The sequence below is a fragment of the Buceros rhinoceros genome, unplaced genomic scaffold (assembly GCF_000710305.1).
Source record: "Buceros rhinoceros silvestris isolate BGI_N320 unplaced genomic scaffold, ASM71030v1 scaffold5814, whole genome shotgun sequence".
NCBI lineage: Eukaryota > Metazoa > Chordata > Aves > Bucerotiformes > Bucerotidae > Buceros > Buceros rhinoceros.
The window spans coordinates 6,835-28,826 of NW_010407567.1; the positions used below are offsets into that span (position 1 = coordinate 6,835).

The 21,992-nt window shown below is 41.3% G+C and overlaps 1 protein-coding gene across 1 annotated transcript in view; it reads left to right on the forward strand.

Moving 5' to 3' along the window:
• The window catches only part of BEND4 (BEN domain containing 4), a 25,216-nt gene extending 3,684 nt beyond the window's left edge, over positions 1-21,532 (forward strand). The window contains exons 2-5 of the mRNA XM_010134512.1: positions 274-840; positions 13,533-13,624; positions 17,544-17,784; positions 21,042-21,532. Coding sequence (XP_010132814.1) covers positions 274-840; positions 13,533-13,624; positions 17,544-17,784; positions 21,042-21,259 — 1,118 coding nt within the window. The 3' untranslated portion in view covers positions 21,260-21,532. The remainder of the gene's footprint in view (positions 1-273; positions 841-13,532; positions 13,625-17,543; positions 17,785-21,041) is intronic.
• Positions 21,533-21,992: the final 460 nt, after the last annotated feature.

Consider the following 21,992-nt stretch of genomic DNA (forward strand, 5'->3'; position numbering starts at 1 on the left):
CTGCTGAAAGAAGATGGCAGTAAGCAGTGACTATCATCACAATGCATTTCTGATTAACAGCAAGGGCACAAGGGCACTCTCAAAATAGAAGCAAAGTCGGGATTGTTTTAAATCACAGCGTTGCAGAAGTATTAAAGCAGAAGCCATAATTTTAATGTGTTTAGAAATAAAATGCATGCTTCTGTAAACAGTTGTGTACGTTCATCTAGCTGCTACAGCCTGGCGTAACCTTTTGCATTAGGTTTCTGTGATTCATCTTTTCTTTTGTTGCAGAGAGTCGAATGATTCTGGATGCCTTTGCCCAACAATGCAGCCGGGTCCTAAGTCTCTTAAATTGTGGTGGAAAACTGCTCAACAGCAATCACTCTCAGTCCATGATTTCTTGTATAAAGCAGGAAAACCCAAATTATAGTGAAAGACAAGAGCAATGTCAGCTTGGGAAAATGGTCCATAGTCAGACGTCAGACATTTTAGACATAGAGATGCAGTATATGCAAAAGAAACAACAAACCTCAGCCTTTCTGAGAGTTTTTACTGATTCTCTTCAGAACTATTTGCTTTCTGGGAGCTTTCCTTCTCAGAACACCTCATCAGTAAATGATTTTGGCCATTTGGCAGATGTGGATCCACTTTCAACCTCTCCAGTACACACTTTAGGTGGATGGACATCTCCAGCAACATCTGAATCTCATGGTCACCCATCATCTTCTACACTTCCAGAGGAGGAAGAGGAGGAAGAGGAAGAAGGTTACTGCCCTCGGTGTCAAGAGCTAGAGCAAGAGGTAATTTCATTGCAACAGGAAAATGAGGAACTTCGTAGAAAATTGGAGAGCATTCCAGGTAAATAATCCCCTGCCATATAATATTGTCAGTGACAAAAATAGTTTGGCTAATTGTTTTAAGTTCTAGTTGTTTTTTACAGTTGCAGTCATACTAATCAAACACTGGAATTTGTCCTCAGCCAAAATTCCTATAGCTGTGCCCAGTGGAAAATTATCTGATGGTACTAATCCGTATGAATCTTGTGACCTAAACTAGTGAGCTGTGTTCAGGATAGGATATACCTATAATCCTAAATTTCAAACACCAGGAGTTTCTCACATAGGCTTTTATACTTAATTATCTGTCTGGTTCTTTAAGTGACATTGCAGCTTATAAGCCTAATTGCCTGGTGAGACTCCTTTTTTAGTTACTTAAACTATTCAAAGTTACATGCATACTTTTAACTGAGTTAGATCTGGCTTTTACCTTGAACAGTATCTAATTGCTGTTAGCTCAGTGAGAAGCATAAATACATCTCCCATTCATCTTCAAATAAGAACAGGAAAAATAGTTTGACAACAGCTTCTCCAGTTCACCAATACCTTACAGCCACTGGGAGAGAGAAAGCAGACAGAAAAACGTCGTCTAATAGAAACCCCCTCTGTGGAAAAACTTCCCATGTCCCTTTAAACATAGGACTTCTCAATGTTGAGGTACACCTAGGTACTTGAAAAGTAGCACTGGAGAAGATCAAACTATCTTGGACCCATATCCTCTAAACTTTTAGCACAGGCAAAAATGCATCTCAAATAACAATATGAAAAGCAGACTGGAATTTAGCAAAGAAAATAAGTATGCAACACAACTTCTGACGCATCTGTAAGTGCTGGGGAGCTGCACCTTTGCTAGCTAAAGTTTGAGGTGCTCAGGGCAGATCTATGCAAAGGTAATTGAACCAATCCCTAAATAGCAGATAAGCACAGATAATTTAGCATGGGCTGCAAGAGAGAAAGTACTCCAAAGTTGCTGACTATGTAGAAAGGAAGAAGTTGGTAGCCAGTTGCTGCCCTAATACGTAGGTGCAGCTGCAAAATCTGCAAAAACACAAGCTGTAGTCTTGGTCATTTTTCTCCCCAGCTATCAGTGATGTATTATATATTATTTTTATTACACTGAAGTTCTTTACAGTGCACTGGTCCCTAGGTGGTACCAGCAAATCTCATAACCAACATTGTTCAGGGCAGAGGAAACTCCAAAGTTCAGAATACTTACCCCACCCCTTCCAAGAAATGGAGTCACCATAACTCATACACTCTCTGTGGATTCAGTAGTGGTTCGTACATCATGTGGAAACACTATGTGACAAAGGAAATCGTGTGGTCTTCAACTCCTGTTGGGTCCTAGCTTCAGATACGTAAGACCAAAACTGATCATTAGGGTCTATAAACTGATGTACAGCTTTCATTCAATTGCCTATACTGAACCCAGGCATCTTTTTGATTTGACTAAAGCATAACTTATATTTGACTCAAGTAGCATCTCAGAAGGCCTCTTGTCCCAAGCTGGAGACTTCTACCTCTGACTCCAGTGGTTAATTACACTGGTGAAAATGTGTGCTGAATTCCCTGCCTGACTATCTGAATTCAGCTTCTCGCCATTGACTTTTATGCTTTGCTCCACTAAATTAAGTGCTGTGTAGGACTGGGTGCTTTTTCCAGGGAAGGTACTTACAGATTGAAAAACGACTTAATTTCCATCCTAGACAAAGTAGGCAAACAGAGCTGTTCAAAACTCCCCAAATGAGTTCAGTCCTTTGCGGTTCTTTTTACCTTTCTGCTCTTTTCTTTAAAATTCGGGCGCTGGAAATGCACGCAATATGTTCCTATCTGCCTGAGTGAAGGTGAATAGTCTCTTTGTTCCCCCCCACGGTTGCCCTCGTCACTTGGCTGTTGATCATGCAGCGGAGCTTTTCATTCTGTGCATGTCTCTTCCTAGACATACGTACTTTGTATTTGGCTGTGTTCATGCGCTAAGTGATCCAGATTGCTTTGGCTGCCCTGTTTTTCCACTGTTTGTTGGTTCACCGTTTTCTGTATCATCCAGAATTTTTTTTAATTGTTTTTAAATTAACTTTGTGATTCTGGTTAGAAGTGTTGAATGGTATTGAGGCTGCTGTCAGTCCCTGTTGAGACCTGCTAGAAACACATCTATTCATGATGATTCCCCCATTGACAAATACTCGTGATGTCAGTAGCGGGTTCTTAATCCATGTATGCTTTAGTCTACTGATGTGTGTTGCTGCTTTTGCAATCAGATAACTCATGGCACTAAGTTAAATGCCCTTCAGGTGTCTAGATATATTACATCTGTTCAACCCAACTTTTTCAATTGAACCTATAATCTCATCAAAGAATGACAGGTTAGTCTGACAAGATCCGCTTTCCATAAGACCGTTTTGACTGGCATTAATTATATTCATATTATTTAGTTCTTAGTCAGTTGAATCCCATTGCGGTTACCTGTATTATGCTAGGATTAATGGCAGGCTAAGCAGCCAGTATTTGCCTGGGTCATCACAGTTACCCTTCATCTCCCTTTAAAATAATATACATAAACATAAGTCATTTTTCACCCCCCAGGAGTAATGAAATGCCTAGTTAGCAGCGTATCAAAGAAAGCAGACAAACATAAAATGAATGTGTAAATAAATACAAAAATAAGTAGATAAATACATAAATAAAATATTACTTCATCAGCCAACATAAAATTGTCATCAAATGCATCAGCTGCTGTCTGGGTGACATATACGGACAGGTCTAAAGTGACCCAGGTGTTTGGGAAAGCCAAAGAGCCACAGAATCACAGAGTTCACAGAACCATTTCGGCTGGAAGAGACCTTTAAGATCATCGAGCTCAGCCATTCATCCTGCACTATAAGGTCCCTAAGTACCACATTCACACATCTTTCAAATACTTCCAGGGATGGGGACTCCACCAGTGCTTCACAATCCTTTCTGTAAAGATATTTTTCCAAATATCTATCCTCCCTTGGCGCAACTTGAGGCTGTTTCCTCTCATGCCACTACTTACTTGGAAGAAGAGAATGACCCCCACCTTGCTACAACCTCCTTTCAAGGAGCTGTAGAGAGCAATGAGATCTCCCCTCAGCCTCCTTTTCTCCAGGCTAAACAACCCCAGTTCCCTCAGCTACTCTTTCTAAGACTTGTGCTCTCAGCTGCTCCTCATAAGACTTGTGCTCTAGACCTTCAACAACTTAATTGCTCTTCTCTGGACACCTCCAGCACCTCGGTGTCCTTCTTGTAGTGAGGAGCCCAAAACTGGACACAGTATTGAAGGTCTAACCTCACCAGTGCTGCATATGGGGGGCACAAGCACTTCCCTCCTCCTACTGGCCACAGTATTGCTGAAGTAAGCCAGATGCCATTGGCCTTCTTGGCCACTTGGGCACACTGCTGGCTCATATACAGCCAAACAGAAGGCTGAAGAAGGTACCCTTGGATTTTGCCACGTAACAGAACAGAGGGCTGAGCTCCCCAGGCAGTCCCACAGCCACCACTAAGCAAAGTTAATCCAAAATCAACTAAAGGCGATGTATAATTGCTTTCACCTCCAGTGCTGATTTTGCTCCAGTGAGCTTCTGCTACCAAAGAAATGGGCAGAAATTTTTCTGTCACTTGAAACACCCATCTCTGTCCGTAAACAGGCACAGCACTCATTTTCTGAGCATCTTTTTTTGCCCCTCAAGACATCACATGCCTCAGGAGGGAGCCAGAAAGCCCCCTGTAGAGGGTTTCCATGTTGTTTGCCACCGTGTATAACATCAGAGTCATTGCAGAGCACAGACTTTATTCCTTGATCATTCATATGTCTCACACTGGACATCTGACAGGCCAGGCAAGGTGGTTAGTCCGGGAGGAAAGCGACTGTGGAGGCAGCTAAGTGTATGTGGAGGCTGCCATACTGTCCCATGAAGCTGCTGAAAGAGCAGGTTTCTTTGACATAGTGGTTTTCCCTCTCATCCTTGAGGGAGGTGGGCCAGAGCTGCTGGGTGAGGCTGGCAAGGGGACCCCATGGAATGGTGGGAGGTGTGCACTGTAACCCTTCTCATGAACATCGAGGCTCCCACTGGCAACCCTGTCAACAGCAGATGAAAGCACCAACCCCTCCCCTCTGGTCTCTAACCATTTATGAATCGTTTTATCATTTTCCTGAAATACTTTGCTTTTCTTCTTTTTCACTTTGCACGTGCAAGAGCCCTTTTAAAGTCTATGAGAGTTTACAGTCTAAAAATAGTTACCGCTGTACATCTCTGCCTCCAGCTCTGCAAAGCGCCATTCGTATGGCTTACAAAGAGGCTACCGGGAAGAAGAGTGTTTTCTCAGCAGATGTTAAAGGCAATGACTTTTTTAACAAATATTACGGAAGGCATATAGACTATAGACTTCTGTAGCTCTTGGACACAGAAAATAAGATATTTCAGTTTTCAGGACTCTGCCCTGCTGCCCACCAGTCCTGTAGGATCTTTTTGCCCATTGCCTATTGTCACGCTTTAGCAGATCACCACTGGAGAAAAGCAATTACATGGGTGAAATGCTGCATGTGTTTTGGTTGGAGTGGTGTTTTTTCTTTTTTCTTTTTCTCAAAAACTACCCCTTTGATTTGACTGAAACTAATTTACGTGAAACCTTGGAATAAATAAAGAAAAATTCCTATGTCAGTGTTCCATTTTTGGAGCAATGACTCTTGAACAGTTTTCCCCAATTTTTTTTTTTTTTTGGCAAAAACATTAGCCAAAAATGTTCAGTCTTCAAATGAAAAGAGGAGAAACATTTTTATTGTGTGTTATTTTGTCTTGTTTTGAAAAATAATTAAAGATCAGATAATTCCTGAAAGCAGTTTGGCATTGGCTCCTTAAGATCTTGAGATGATCAAGAACAGAGCAAAGTAATCCATCTATATGAGGAGAAAAGTGTTTCCTAATCTCTTTCCTCTGTATAAAAATTATTGGGACTGTGATATGCTCTCGATAGTAAAAATTGAAGACTTACTTGTGAAACTTTGTGTAAGACCTGGATTTAGACTGTCTAATATGTAAGGATATTAATCAGTTCTCCTTCGCTACTGTCAGCATGATTTTCTCACCTTGTAGGTTTTGGCCTACAAGGGAGAAAATATTCCCAGCTGGTTAAAGTGAAGGCCAGGAGTCGTGAATGAGGCTCCCAGCTTTGCCGCATGCGTGGTTTCAGGCTAACCGGCCTGAAAGTAGTGAAGAGGTATAAATAAGTAAGATGCAGCAGTGTGTGATAAGTGCAGTAATTATTCTTACCTCTTTAGCCCAGCAGCAAAAAATACTCCAGCAAACAGCAGAAGGATGGAGGTGGAAAACCCCCTTAAATGTAGAGAGGTGATCACCTACAGAGATGGCATTCATGGTGGCTGGAAGTAGCCAAAGGAAAGCAGGATTTGCAGGTAGAGTTAATATCAAAGTAATTGAAAAAGCCAGACAAGTTTTAAGTTTTCCAAAAGGCTTTGTGTGCCCAAGGCTTGACTCTTTTTTCCCGACTGTATCAGATGATCTAATAAAAGATATTACTTTTACCTACAAATCCTGTCTCCTTTATACTTTTAGAGCATCGCATTTCCAAAGAGCCTACCACAGCAGCAGCGTAGATAAAGCAGCCATCAAGGGCTACGACGAACATTTTTTCATGTCATTTTTCTTTTTATTTGTTCTTTTTTCTTGATGTTCATGTTTAACCACTTCTTTGGTTTCCCTTGATGTTCTGGATGTTTTGGTCTGATCTCTGGCCTTGTTCTGCTGTTCAGCTTCAAAGCATGAAGCTGCTTCAAGAAGAGCGAGCCTTGAGTGCAGTTGCCCGGTGTTTGGCACAAGAACCCCTTTGAATTTGCAACACGGCTCTGCTTGCAGCTTGGGGTGTGCAGGCTTCAGTTTGCTTAGCTAGCCTGAGTACAAAAAACTTACTGAAACGCATAGCTGCAGCAGACGGGGGCTTTATTAATCTGTTTTCTCGCGCTTCTGGGTAAAAACCTGTGAGTTTACAGAGAGGGTCCCTGCCCTGAAGACTTCACAGCTGAAGGGCAAGACAAGAGGTATCTTCTATTAAGTAGAAGGAAGGTGAGGGAGCACAGACAAAAATAAAACCCACAGGACCATGTGGCAGCATCGCTTAAATGAGAGATGGATAGCTGCCTTGGTTTATTTCCTTTTGTCTCTTGTTTAGGCAGAGGTGTACATCCTAGGGGCATATGGAGGGGCACATTCTTTCTTCTTTCTGTAAGGAATATTTTACAAAACAAAATTAAATCCAAAATTAAATCTACTTCTCAAATGCAGATTAACAAAGTAAAATGTTTTTCCACTCCACCCCAAAAATGCAACTGAAAGAGATTTTGAAAGTAATGGGATGTTTGCTATAATTTTTTCTCCCTTCCCTGCTTCTGGCAGACACGTAGGACAGTTCAGCCAATCTTTAACACCCTTCTGCATGTAACACCGATTCATCCAATTTCTGCTGGCTGCTCTCACTACAAATGAGTACTGGCTTTATTTTATCCTCCAGTTACAAAAATCCAAATGTGTAGGGTCTTGAGTACCAAGAGCAGTTCCTCTTTACTCATCCCCATCTCTCTCTGCCCCTCACTCTTTTTCCAGCTCATCGTACCCCGACAACTTGTCCTCACAGCCTATCCATGCAGCTTTCACTTGCTTTCAGCTGACTATTGAAATAAACGAGCATATGAGCTAAAATAATCCAAGCCGTGTTATACTGTACACTTGTTTAAATCTCAGGCAGAGAAGGCATCTCCATCAATGTTTTAAGAAATTCACACTGCCATGTAGTTCGTCAGCAGATTCCCTATCATTTGTTACATCTTTTTGACAGTCGAGCATCAATTTAGAAATGCCCTGCAATGAACTCAGAGTGAAGCATCACTCAAGGTCAAGCAAAGGAGGACGCATTGCAATGCTGAGACAGTCTTAACTAACAGCTGCCAGTCTGAGCAGGGTGGATGTAGATGTACACCCTTCCCAATTCTCCTCCTCCCTGGCAAGTCAGAAGTAAATGGTCTGTAGTGCTAAGGGATTTGTCTTCTGCTGTGCAAAACGCCAGGAAGAATACCAACCAGTGGTGGCTAGAGAGTGCACAATCTCGTTAAGGAATAGAATAACCAGATTTCTTACTGTCTGCTTGTGGGGCTGAGACCACCGCAGAGAGCCATGCAGCCAAGCTGAGGGCGAGCCATCCCTTCTTGCTAGGGCTGTCTTATACTGCAGGAGGGTTGGAGATAAACCTTATTTACACTGAACGTATGCCTTATTTACAGCAAGCCCAAGTACCTCTTCATAGCATTGTGCTTTGGCCATATCAACGGCCCGGGAGTGTGTTGAACTGGAAGCCACCTTTTGGGGAGAATAAATGAGAGACCTCATTTTGACAGGTAGCAATACAAAGTACTGTGGCCCAATAACATTCATAATGAGCAAAAGCCTAGCCCAAACCAATAGTAGAGGTGTTCTTGGCAATTCATAAGAAATTGGAAATAATTATCAGAACTGAAGGTTAAAAAAAAGAAAAAAAGAGTGGGTGACAGTTGGGAAACATTAAAAGCATGTTGTCGAAGGCCTCAAAAGACTTATCTAGGCAGGAGAAGTTTCATGCTGGTTACAAAAACAACCAGCATCCAGGGAAGGTGAAGGAACATATAGAAACATTACAGTGGACTAGAGGAGAAGTTGGTGGTGATGAGAAAAAGCAGAGGTTAAGATCAGTGGAAAATTAATAATTAAAATGTCAAGGAGTCATTCTTTCCCTGGGAAATTAAAGGAAAAATAATAACAGTATCGGATCATTGATCTGATGGAAATAGTATGTTTTGTCAATAATACAGAACTGCACTGAGTATTTCTGTTCTGGTGCTTATGAAGAGTAACATGATGCCGACACATGGTGATGGTGGTAAGCAGGTAGAAATATTTTCCATTCCACCGTAACTGACAGCACACAGCTTCAGGCAGGACTGCAACCTCAGCTGTCCACCTCAACTCCCTCCTAGTCTCGGACAACTGAAGAATTTGTTAGTCAGTGCCAGAATTGCCGGCCTTTTTAAAAACGGTAAAGAGATGCTGATTCCAGCCCTCTTTGTAAGACAGAGTGGTTCAAGAGCAGAGTCACAAGTCTCTCTTTCAGAGATGGACATCACACCAGGAGAGCCAGAGCAGAGGCTGTTGAGAGCAGTAACTGCTTGGGCACACCAGCTTTTCATCCCTAAGTGCGCATCAACTTATTACCAAAAGCATTAGGCAGCTGCTGCCTTTGGACAGCTCACTTCAGGAGCTAAAACAAAAATGAATGTGGTCAAAGAGAACTCTCACTAAGATTTTCTCTATGTTTTGGGATATTTGAGATGCTCCAGAAGACTGAAAGATGCAAATACTGTATGATTCTGTTTTTTTAAAAGGACACATGAGATGTCCCGGATGATAGTAGGCTCATTGGCCTGATACTGAGCCCAGACAAACTAATTGCACAGCTGATGCCAGCTTCAATTAATAGCGTACTAAAAGAGAATAATGGAGTTAGTACCAGGCAATGTCTTGCCAAATTACAGTTTTGATGAGGTGAAAAACCTGGTTGACGAGGGTGTTGCAGATATTCAGAGTGTAATGTATTTGTATCCATATATGGATACACATATCCACACGTGTCCCCACAGGGCTGGCATAGTCTTTGGATGTACAGCCACATGAGAAGGTGCAGGGACTCTGCTTTTAGTGCAAGTCCGGCATCTCAGGAAGGTCAGTATTGAGCTTAGCAAAGAGAAGGTGGAGAAATGACTGCACCACTAACTATTAGGTACTTAATAGGTGCCAGGCATTTTCCGTTTCTTTTCCAGAGATTTTATAAAACCCAATCAAATGAAAACAAAATGCAGACTTGAAATAAAGTGTGTTCCTGAGGGTGAAACAGCACATGCTGTAATAATGAGCCAAGGGTAGAAACTGCATTGCTGGGAGATGACGACTTAAATTGTACTGTGATTTACCCGCCGATACTGTCTGGTGCAAAGACGATTCAGTCTGGGGAGTTGCTGTGTTGTGTGGCAGGTCAGACTGAAAGATCACAACCCAGCTTTTGTTATCAGCAGTGGATGGCCACCACACCGTTCAACTTGCTATTAGAAGTTAGGATAATCCACAGAGAAATTTGTGACAAGTTATGCTGAAGCAGCCCTTGTTACAGCATACAAATGCCTAGAATAACAACAAAGTTACAACTTGGATCAATAAAAAATGAAGACCTGCCACTTCTCACACGTCCTGCTTAGTCACTGCTTAGCATCTTAGCAAAACCGGCCTTCCCAAGCATGCTAAGTTCCCTGCAGAACCTACTCCTCACCCTTTAGCTCCCTTAAAGATCTCCCTCTTCTTTCAGTCACTTCAGACGAGGTTACTTTGACACTTCCAATGTCTTTTCTGAGATACTGGCACTTTCAGAAAGTAAAGGCTATGGAAACTTTGTCCTAATGGACAGGAAAATTACTGTCTCCCCACAGGCTTTCTCTAAATCATAACAAGCAAGTGTTATTTCAACACTAGCGTCTTTACCCATGGTTACAGTAGGCACAGATCCCTGTTGGTGTTCAGTGAATCTCTATATGTGCATAAGCCTGCAGAGAATCTTGGGTTATGATCTTGTTAACTCTGTAGAGACCACATCAAAGTCAAATACAAAATAAATAAGCTAGTAGATTTAAATGTTTTTTCATCCTCATAGCTGGGAGCTGCAGGCTCTTTCAAAGTTACATTTGCTGTGGGGTTTGGAGGAAACGGTTCCTCTTATCTCTTGGCAAAGAGAATATTTGCAGAGCCATAAGAGGAACACAGAAGCAAAACTGAGGCTTTGACTCTCAGTCTTACGCTGTCCTATTTGTGTCTTCCTTTAGGCTTTGATTCATACAGCAGTTCAAGAAGCCTGGCTTTGCAAGTAGTATCTGCTGTTGGAAAGGCTGAGGTGATTTGTACCAACAGCAAACTGTGATGTACTGATGGCTTTACAAGTCAAAAGTGCCCAGAGTCCTCCGGTCACTAGAATGATAACAAAAATCATACAATTTCATCCTCAAAACATTACTGCTTTTATGAATATAGAAGTATTTATAAGCTTCATCCAGCTTTTAGTACCTTCATATTTCTCTCTGATAATGAGAAAGCATTTTATCAGCAGAGTGTAGTTAGAGCTGTACTTCTGGTGGGGACACAACAGGTCATTGTCTTCTTGCTTCTGCTCCATCCCTTGGAAGAACACAGGTAAATACATCTCTGGATAGCCTGCAGTGAAATTACTTACTGTAGGTAAAATACCATCCTGCTATGAGAACAGCTCCTAAAAATTAGAAGGTTTTGATACATTATACTCTGTTCCCTTTCAGGCCTCATGTTGTTCCACATAATTATGGGTAATAGTACCAACTATGGCTGTGAGCCAACAGGTCATCACCAGGGACTTTTGCTAATACAGATAACCAGGGAAGCAAGTGCAAACTTCACAGGCTCCATGGGCACCAAAGAAACCTAAAGCTTCCAGGTACTGCTGATACTTCGGCAACTGTGTCCTTAGTGAGCTTGCTAAACAAAAAGCTACACATTTAGACAGGTTTGCAAGTATCTCCAATTCCCCAAGTATTACTCAGCTCTCCTCCAAATCCAAGTAGTAGGCACCTTTCAGGCAGTAGTACAACACCCACCATAGCTTTTTCCATCCTTACTGTCATCTCGCAGGAGATGCTGGGATCTCGTGGGAGATGCTGGTTGCTCACAGTAACTTCCACCAGGGTGGGAGGTTTTGCTGATCTTGTCACAGGGGTTTTGGTGCAGCCCGGGGCAGCAAGCCTTTGTGATCCTTGTGCCTCTTTCTTGGACACCTCCTTAATCAGAGGGTAACCTGTGCACGGACATTCCTAGTTTAATCTTCATTTTGGACATGGCAGACAGAAAACACATGCAGAGTGTAAGAAAAGAGTCTCAAAATACCATCTTATCCTTTAGCCCATCCACATGGTAAAAAAAAAAATCTTTTTCCCATATAGGCTTTTCTTCTGATTGCTGCTATATGCTAAATACATAGCTCTCATTACAAGAAGGCTACAGAACATGTTGGTGGGACTATTAAGCTTAACTTCCCTTCTGACTTTTTCAGAATTGAAACAATTTCTGAAACCATCTGGTGACACTTAAAAAGTGCTTTTTTCCTACGAAATAAATGCATCCAGGCTCTCCTGCTCGTATGGCAGTGTCGCTGTGTAGCAGCTACGCTACCGAGACACTGCCCAGTTCTAGCAATAAGCTGTAAAGTTGCTGGAGAAATAAAACAGGTACTTGAAGTGCTAACTTTTCCCTAACATGTAACTTCCTAACCTCCTGTGGTAAAGTGTGATATATCAAATGAAACAGAAGAAAGTAACAGTGATGGGTCATCTTTACAGAGAAGTCAGCATGGGGTGAAACGACTTAAGAATTCTTTATTCTTATCAGGCACTTTGCATGACTTCTGTGTGCAGACTGCTGGATGTAACACTGCTTAGCCCTTAGTAAAGAGTCTGTTATGCACAGAGTAAAGGTGGTTTGCACCCTGTCTGCTTAGACAGGAGCATAGTTGCTGCAGTGTGATTGCCCAAGAAGGAGTGCGAAATACCTGTAAATCCTACCTTGAGACATTCTCAGTGATTTCAGTGCTTGCTTTAAGATTGCCAGCTTAAGGCAAAGCCCAAACCACCGCATTTTTGCAGTTGTAAAGGCTGAATGCCAAGAAATAATTTAAAAAAAAAAAAAAGGAAAATTTTGTTCCTTCAATGAAGCTAAGATTATCTCTGAATATTTTACAAATATTTTACAAAATGTGAGAGTGAAAAGGTACCTTAAAAACAATGCTTATTTAGTTTTGCACAAGTCAGTTGTAATGTTGGGTTAATATCTGTTTAATTCTCATATGGTGTGTCAGGCTCAGGAGAAAAGCACTGTATCTCAAAAATACTCCAGAGTTAACCAGGGCTGCGGCAGCATCTGCTTAAGAGAGTCCTGTAATTGAATCATCCCTAATTAACCTATTGCCTCAGCAGAAGGGAATAGGATGTTGGTACCACTACTGAAATGGATGGGAGTGATGGGAATGGAAAGGGGAAAGGATGAGAGAAAGAGAAATAAAGCACTTTGCCTAACACCTAGTTTTACAACAAATTTGGGAGGAGGGAGAGAAAAGAAAGTGTATGAATCATTAAATCTGTTCAGTAGAGTTAATCAGACTGTAGTTTCAAAAACATTTGAGCATATTTACATGTTAATCAGTGCATGATTTAGGTCCAAGATATGTTTTCTCCTCTGTATGGTTTGGGCTGTTTACAGTATTTACAGATTTTTTTCTTATTATCGTGACTGCTGACCTAATTTGTGTTTGTAATAATTATAATTTCAAACTAGGAAAAAAAAGAACTTTGAAAACGTGGGCAGAAAATAAAAGTGATGTCAGAGATCTCAACATAGGAAATACAACAGCCAACATCCATTTATTGAATGAAATGTCTGCACAAATCAAAATGCGAAGCATTTCCTGTTTGAAATAAATCCCACAGATGTCCAAAACAGATCCTGAAGAACACCGCTTGATTTAATGTTGTTGTTGTATTTTGTGCTAGACAGCTGATATACAGTAATTGCAATTTGTTTCATGCAGTGCCCTGCCAGACTGTTTTAGATTATTTGAAGACTGTACTTCAGCACCACAACCAGCTTATGGTACCACAGCCAGCAGACCATCCGACTGAGGTAGTATACGGTGAAGACAAGCTACATCTCTTTATGTTTGACAATTCATTGAAAACATGGAGGCCAATAACCAGTAGATGCTGGAAGAATATATTTAGTAGTAAAAATATGGAAAATCTGTTACTGAACTGTCATTCTTAGGTACAGTAATTCCCGAGGTAGAGGAGACTTATCACTAGTATAATCTAGGATGACTTTACTGAGCAGCGCGTAACTCTCCGTCAGCACCAGCTGCACTTCCCTTCCTTTGGGTAATTTTTCTCTCACCTTTCCTCAGAAAAATCACTTTTGTGGGTAGAATTTAGGCTAGGGCTAGCCGGGTAAAAACTGTAGCTGGGTCGTTGACGGTGGCTGCCATGGCAGCTGCTGGAGCACAGGGGCTGCAGCCATGAGTGGCAGGGTACCAGCGTGTCGTGTGTATGGACACAGACGCACATGCGTATAGTTAGGACAGCTTTAATGCAGCCCTGACATGGTCAACACTAAAATACACATCATTTCCTTCATTTTTCAGACAGACCCAAGCACAGACTTCTGCAGGTCTTTGGAGTGCTCTTGTTTTGCGGAAAGCATCCCAAACAAAATGTCGAGTGTTGACAATTTTATACTTGAATTGGAGTTTGGGGATTTTTGTAATTATGTTCTGTTTAAAAGTGCTGTGGCGAAAAAGCAGGGAATTTTAAGTCCTCCCCTTCTCTGGAAGGCAGATGTATAGATTTATCTGTCAGCTCTTGTGTAACTCACGTTAATTTTGCTCCAGTGTGTTTCTATCCAGGCTTGTAAAAAAGCCTCCCATTAAGTGGTTTTGTTGAGACTTTTCTAGCTTAGTCTGTGTATTTGAGGCTCTTGCTATGCATGTTTTCGTATATGTAGTATATACCTGTCACTACCCATTGTTCACACAAGCAAAATCAGAAGAGAAAAGACTTAGGTCTGGTCTGTCCTCCCTTTGTGCGTGAATGATATGTACTACTAAGCTTCACGTAGTCCAACGTACCATAGTTTCACTGAAGATTCTTTGCAGCAGTTCAGGGTGTGCATCACTTCTCTATTCAGTTTTATCCTATGCAAATTGATATATAAATGTAATTTTTTTCTTTATCATTCAAATACATTCCAAGGATGAATTTTTCTTTTTTAAAATGCTCTTTCGCTTAACTAAAATTTTCAGGCACTGTAAAAACTGAGGCCGGTCTGAAACATCCCACATGGGATAGGTTGTCATGATGTGACAGAATTTTTTATTTAATTAAGCACATAGATGCTAATCTTTTATTCATGAGCTTAACCATGTACAAAAAGAAGCATGAGCGCATTTGTACTCTGGTTCTTCCTTCAGGATCTGCTTATTTAGTTTCTGGAAGGTTTTCTATTTGTTTTAGTTTAAGGACTGCTGGACACACCAAACCGCATCATATATTTACCAAGAATCTTTTGCCCAGAAGTGCTTTACTTTCAGAGAAGATAATGAAAGCGTATCTGTAATTGTTAAACAGAGTAGCATAACGCTATGTCATGCCTTTGGAGAAGAATGGGGAAAAACAGCCTAAAATTCAGGCAAATGAGAGAGAAATATGATAAAATTGGGACTGAGGAAATTACACAAAATTTATTACATTCTCCTCAGTTAATAGTAATGTGAGCTCTCATTAAATGCACCGTATTTCCATCGGTGCAATACATTTAAACACAGAGGTAGCTTCTCAGATAGCTTGCTACTTAGCAAAGCCACGTATGAGCATCCGTCCCTAACTCACATGAGGAAGCCTGGAGCCTTACCCTGTGCCATCACAGGCTGGCATTGCATTGCTCTTGCTTGCCAGTGCTTAAAAGCAAGGCAGCGCCTACAGTTAGCTGCAGCTTGTACTTGGCACTGGTATCAGTAAGAAAGGTCCTTGCTTCTTTACAGGTTTTTTAACAGGAAAAAAAAAGGGTTTCAGAAGTCTAAGGTAGGAAAATAATCCGTTTTCTCTAAAAGGGGTGTGGAGCTAGCTGCCGAAAAACGTAAGTACCAGCATGGGGATCAGATGGTTCTGTGAATTACCTCTGTAGTGGAACAAGCTGAGGAGATGCTAGTGTCAGCTCCACCTGAGATGGAGTGGTCACAGTTGCTTCAGCATAAGAGCATAATACCCCCAAAGAGCTTTCCGTGCTGCCCCCTGCTCTTCCTCCTTCCCCAGCCCCTTCACCATGTTGGCATAGGACATGGAGCTGGACTGGATGGACCGTAGTGATTGTTCCATGGCAGATCTCCTCAGACTTATTACTGGCTTCCCAGGGTTGCAGGTACCTGGCAAAAATTGAAGCAGTTTCTTATCTCATGAGTGGAGGGGGAGGAATTACCTGGGACCTTCTGCAGTGGTGGGAGGAGACAAATGAAGTGCAAGGGTCTGAAATGATAACCCAGTCAGACTGTAAGTGAAGGGTCTTTCTCTTAGAGATTACAAGCTTGGATTTACAAGCCACGGGGGAATGAAGTAGAGATGTTTTGGGGGAGGGGAAGAGACCTCTCAGGCAGACAAAGCCCACCTTTTCCCTTATATTTGGGCTTCCTTTGCAGAGTTGCTTGTGGCTGTCTTTGCCAGCAGTTTGCGCTGAGGCAAACAAGCAGCAGGCAGTCACGTAGGCTCACCTCCTAGTGATGCACTTCCCCTGGAGGTGATGGTACCCTACATCACAGAGCTTCTGTAATAATTCCCTCATCACAGTCTTCTCTAAATTCAACCTTCCGTACATTTATCAAACTTGCAAAAAAACTAAGGAAAAAACCTGAGGAAAAACTTCAAAGATGCTCCCAAGCTGTCTCCCAGGATGCTCTAATATATGAAAGGAGGCAAGGGTAGGCATTAAAATAGCCTTCGGGTATCAAAGGCCTGGAAGTGAGGAGAAGAACTTTGCAACAGTTGCCCACACGTGCAACACATGACTGGTTGCCACTGTGGAGTTCCTCTAGTTCACTGTGAGCTCCTATCTAAGCTGGGGGCTATGCGAAGGTTTTGCTAACTGGGCCTCCAGATTTATGTGTTTTAATAAAGAGGCGTAGCTGCAAAAGTGAACAAGTCTCTAGGAGGGTGTGGTTTGGGGTTTTTTTGTGTACTTTAGTTGTTTCAAGTATATTAACAGTACCATCTGAACATTAATTGGGTAATCCTGAACCACAGCATTTTATGGGCAACAAGAATTAAATACAATTTAAGTACAGTTGACTAAAGAGGGCTTATAAATGCTGTGTGGATTACAGGAATCCCTGTAATTAGTCCCAGAGCATTCATTTAATGTTGGAATATCGAAGCACACAAATTATGAAGGTTAAAAGCAAAATTTCTTTCCAGCTGGCATGGTGGCATTTCTGTAAAGCTATAATTTGAGTTTATATAGCATGCATTAATAATAATGAAGCTTTTAGTTTTTACAGTTATTTTATTTATTTTCTTTACATTTTTCACAGTAACATAACTGCTGTCAAGTTTCAGGTGTGTTCTGCGGAAGTAATAAATTTATTATAAAAATAGACCAAAAGAGTCACCTCTGAAGTAAGCTGTCAGCTGCAATGAAGTGATCCATTTGATCATGCTCTTCAAAGACCCTTTTTATGCATTTTAACAGATTAAGAAGAAAGGTTATACTTAAATTGTATACTCAGTCACCGATTCTTAACTCTTTTTACCCTGCCTGTTAAAGTGGAAATTATCAACAGCCACCTCTCCAAATGTATTCCTTGTACCCCACCGAATTCCAGTTCTAGAAGATAGAAATGTAATTTTAAAAGTACTCATTCTCAATAAGAGCAATTACATGTTCACTTCAGGATGCATTTTGCTGTCAGTATCATGGCTAGTTAAAAAGTATGGTTTTTTATTGCAACTGACATATTTATTTGCCTTGTAAATTGAACAACGGAAATATTTCACTTTTTCAGGGGAGCAAGCAGTTGCTGAACAACTACCCTGTCTACATCACTAGTAAGCAGTGGGATGAAGCTGTAAATTCTTCCAAGAAAGATGGACGACGGCTCCTTCGCTATCTCATCAGATTTGTTTTCACAACCGATGAGCTTAAGTACTCATGCGGCCTTGGAAAAAGGAAAAGGTCAGTGCAGTCAGGAGAGACAGGTCCTGAAAGACGTCCTCTGGATCCAGTAAAAGTAACATGTCTCAGAGGTACTGCATCTTTTCACTCAGTGTCCACCATATGTGATCTCATTTCACCACATTGGCTCTGGCTTGGTAGAAGCATTTGGCTAACTGCAGAACTAGAAGGGGTTTCACAGGCAGGTGACAAGCAGCCAGAAACTCCGCCTTTTTTTTTTTTTATACATACATATATATATATGTATGTATGTATTATATATGTGGTTCATGATTTTTTTGAATGGGGAAAAAGCAGGGCTACTTACTTAGGAGACAATACAAGGGCACATGACACTGATATACTTGAAGTGGCAAAGGAGGAAAATCAGACAAGCCTGATTACAGTCTTTTATAATAAACTAACAGGGCGTTCTTTAACACGGATACTCAGCAAAACTAACCAAAGGATTATTTATAGCCTAACGAGTAGTTAGCACATGGTGCTCAAGGCCACAGTGCATCACTGGAGTTAAAAGCTAACCAAGTTTCACAATAGTTTTGAACATTTTGTAGATGCGAAGAACATCTACAAGTTAAATTACGTACAAAGTGTTTACAACCGCATTGTCAAGGGTCTGAATCCTTTTTTGGAGCACTAATGCAACATTGACTGAAAAACTTAGGGAACAACTTTCCCCTGTGCTTAGCTTGAAAAGGAGGGAGAGTTTTGCAAGCATTTCATGGTGTCAGAGAGTGAAGATGTTGGACAATACGGAGAAAGGGTCCAGATTGAGAAGAATTATCTACTGCAGCAGTTCATACGTTGGTTTCCTAAAATTGTTCAAAAGGTCTGGTGCTGGGCTTTATAACAAAACATAGAAAACAGGACTTTTTAAAGCCCAAAACATGTTTGTAGTATTAGCATCTGCATATTATAAACACATATGCTTATAATATCTTTAATTAACTCATAGTTAACTTACAGTACTTTGTGAACACATTATGAAATTATGGTTGAACTAACATCAAAGAATGTTTTACTGATCAGTGCAGTGTAAAAAGCTGTATTTTGGTCAGTCAGTGATAAAATTACCTTAAGTCATCCAACTGGAGTCCAAAGTGGTCATTTACATCAGACAGAGCCTATTCCCATTTAGGACAGAAGAGTCCAACAAGGCCAAGTAGATAAGACTTGTTTGTTGGGATACTTTGATGTAAGCAGGTAATGAACTCATATTTTACATATAGCCAAATTAGGCGAAGATGCTCTTGTTTTACTACAAAGACAAAGACACCTGTTAAGCTGTTACATGATACTCTACCAGGCCTTATACTCTATCAGAGCTTAGTAGAAGGGCAAGTCCGTTGCAAACTGGGCTGCACAGAGGTCTGGAGCAAGCTTCAGGGTCCCAGAAGTTCTCCTGGAAACTGAAGGCTGAATACAAGTGCATTAACCATTTACTAAATTACCTTAAATTTCAGCTAATTTATGCACACGCGGAGTGTTAATACCCTTTTGTACTCCTTTCTGCACCCTGCCTCCCACCAAGACTAACAGTAAATCCACCCAGAGATGGACTTTCACTTGTGGCCACTCTCCTTTCTGGGGTCCTGGACATGCAGAATGTGTGGAGTGCTCCTTGGGAGAAAGAGAAAGGCTATTTCCCTTAATCTTCAGCAGCTTGAAGAGAAAGCCAAGACATTCAGTATCTAAAGGACCAGTTAAGAAAGCAGAGTAGACAGCTCTCCCTTTGGGCTTTTGTGCATGAGTGGGAACATGACGACTTTCTCCAGTGCCAGGAGTTGGCCAGTAGCTCCTGCACATTTGCAGGCCACGGTAACAAGTGTCTGACTAATTCTCAGCACGTCCAGTTATGCCTTCCCACCATAGCAAGGGTACAAACTGCTTCTCTCTCTGCACTCAAAGTAGTTTAAAGATCTATAAACCTTTTAATATATTCCTACAACTGACTGATGTCTGGAACCAGCTTTAAAACAGCCTGGCATGCATAAATTATAGCATTACTTCCTTACGTGGTAAGCATTTCTCTGAGAAAAACACCAGTCTGCGGAGCCCCACGTGAACATAACTACATAGGAATTACTGTTCCCTCTGTGGATTTCCAAGGAAATGAGTTTAAAACCGAGATAGCTATCACTTTTGCAGACGCATTGCTGGAGGAGCTATGCAAAAATCATGTCCTAATTGTCCAACAGATGAGATACCTTGCAGGCACAGGAACTCCTGTAAAAGCACAGCGTTCCCTGGTCTCGAGACGTGGTGACAGTAATGAAGTTACCTTACGCCACTTAGTGTGCTGTTGGCTTGTCAACAATAGAAAATAGAATTTAAAAATATCCTGGAACACACAATACTGCATGAGGGAATAACTAACGTTACAGAAGAAATAAGAAGCTCAGTTTCTATACGAGGTACAGCATATCCAGTATAGCTAATAAGGTGACCACATTTAAAATCGTATTTGCACTTTTCTAAGTCCAAATACACCTATTTGAGCTATGTCTAGCAGTTACAGCTCCAGAATTGGTAAGGCGCCTTCTGCAAGTTCAGCATATATTGCATGTCAAAGAATCTGAAAAGGAAATTATAAAAAAACGTAATCATCACATACAAATAGCTTTATGTGGAAGCAGCAGCTACTTAAATAGCCACATTACATGCAATGCAACTCATTTTCTCCTGCACTGAAAACTATTGCAAGATTCCCCAGATTATCCCTCTCACCTCATTTAGCTCATTTAGCAGAGGCCAATTTAGTCTCTGAAAAATAGGTGTCAGATTCAGGAAGATGGAAAGAGCATGACTTAAAATGAAAGATATTCCAAAAAGGAGCACCAAACTGAAATAGTAGTAGGGACATTTTCAAGCAGGTTGTGGGCGACTGCAGCCTGCAGATGTTCGAGTAGCCAGCAGAGGGAGATCACAAAGGTCCACGAGGGTAATCACCTCAAGGTATAAATACCCAGCAGGTTTCAAATGAAATACATCCCGGTTCATGTTAACTTTCACTTGTATTGCACACACTGATCACACCGTCGCTTTGAATTAGTTCTTTTTATTTCCGTAAGGACGACTTTATCTCCAGGTCCCACGCAACACTTAATTAGATCAGGCATAACAACATACACTGCATGTGGAGAAACACCCTTGTGCAGAAATAAAATAGGTCCAGGTGGCATTATCATGGCATCTCCCATAAGGCTTTACGTCTGCTTAAGTAGAGCAGTAATACCCCCTTTCTTATTTCCCATGAGCTTTTGACACGTGGACAATAACAGATGCTGCAAAGACAAGTCGGTGTTTATCCTTGCATGTTTTCCTGCAGAGTTCATTAGGATGCATTGTACTTCCAACCCAGACTGGTGGATGCCATCCGAAGAGCAAATAAACAAGGTATTCAGCGACGCAGTAGGACATGCTCGTCAGGGGCGTGCGGTGGGGACTTTCCTTCACAATGGGAACTCGTATTACGAAGGGACTGACCACCCAGCATCACAGGATGAAGTCTTCAATAGAGGTATGCAAGACGGATCTGGCGATTGATGGCAGTAAGAAGAACCTCATAAAACAGTAGCAACCACTTAATTTAGGAGAGACTATTTGTTAAACATACTTACCTTGCTGTCATTTAAGAGTCCAAAGCATGTTTCAACACATAGGGCATACATTTCATCTTCTCCATCCTATCAAGTCCCAGTTAACAGAAAGAAATCCATTTCAAGACCTGCTCTACAGGACTTCTCAGTGCCTATTATTTGCAAATCCTTCATAGCACCCTCAAAGGTAAATCGCAGCACATTTCTTCTAGTTCTAGAGGAAAGGTCATTTAAAAACTATGAAAGTGTCAGAAGAAACAGCAGCTACTGTCTCATCTGCGTATTACTAACAAGCCCGGGACTGGACCCAGAACAGCTGGGTACCATTTGCTTTCCCTGAGTGGGTAACATACAGGTAAGTATGCATCCTTATAACAACAACAACAACAACAAAGTGGTCTCCCATTTCCTAACAGAAAATAACGTAATTATAATTGCTACCTTAAAATGCCCCAGAAGATGGAAAATACAGGGACTTCCTTTAGCCAGCTCTGCCAGGAAATTAAGCTCGCTGAGTAAAACAGCAGTACTTGTCAACAGCAGAATCCTTCAAAGACCCAGAACAATAACAGGCACTTCTAATAGATAAAAATTGCTTTGTATATCAGACAGGCACTATATTTATCTAGATTTCTAGCAGATTAGAGTTGATCATGACAGTTTTCATTAAAACAAGATTG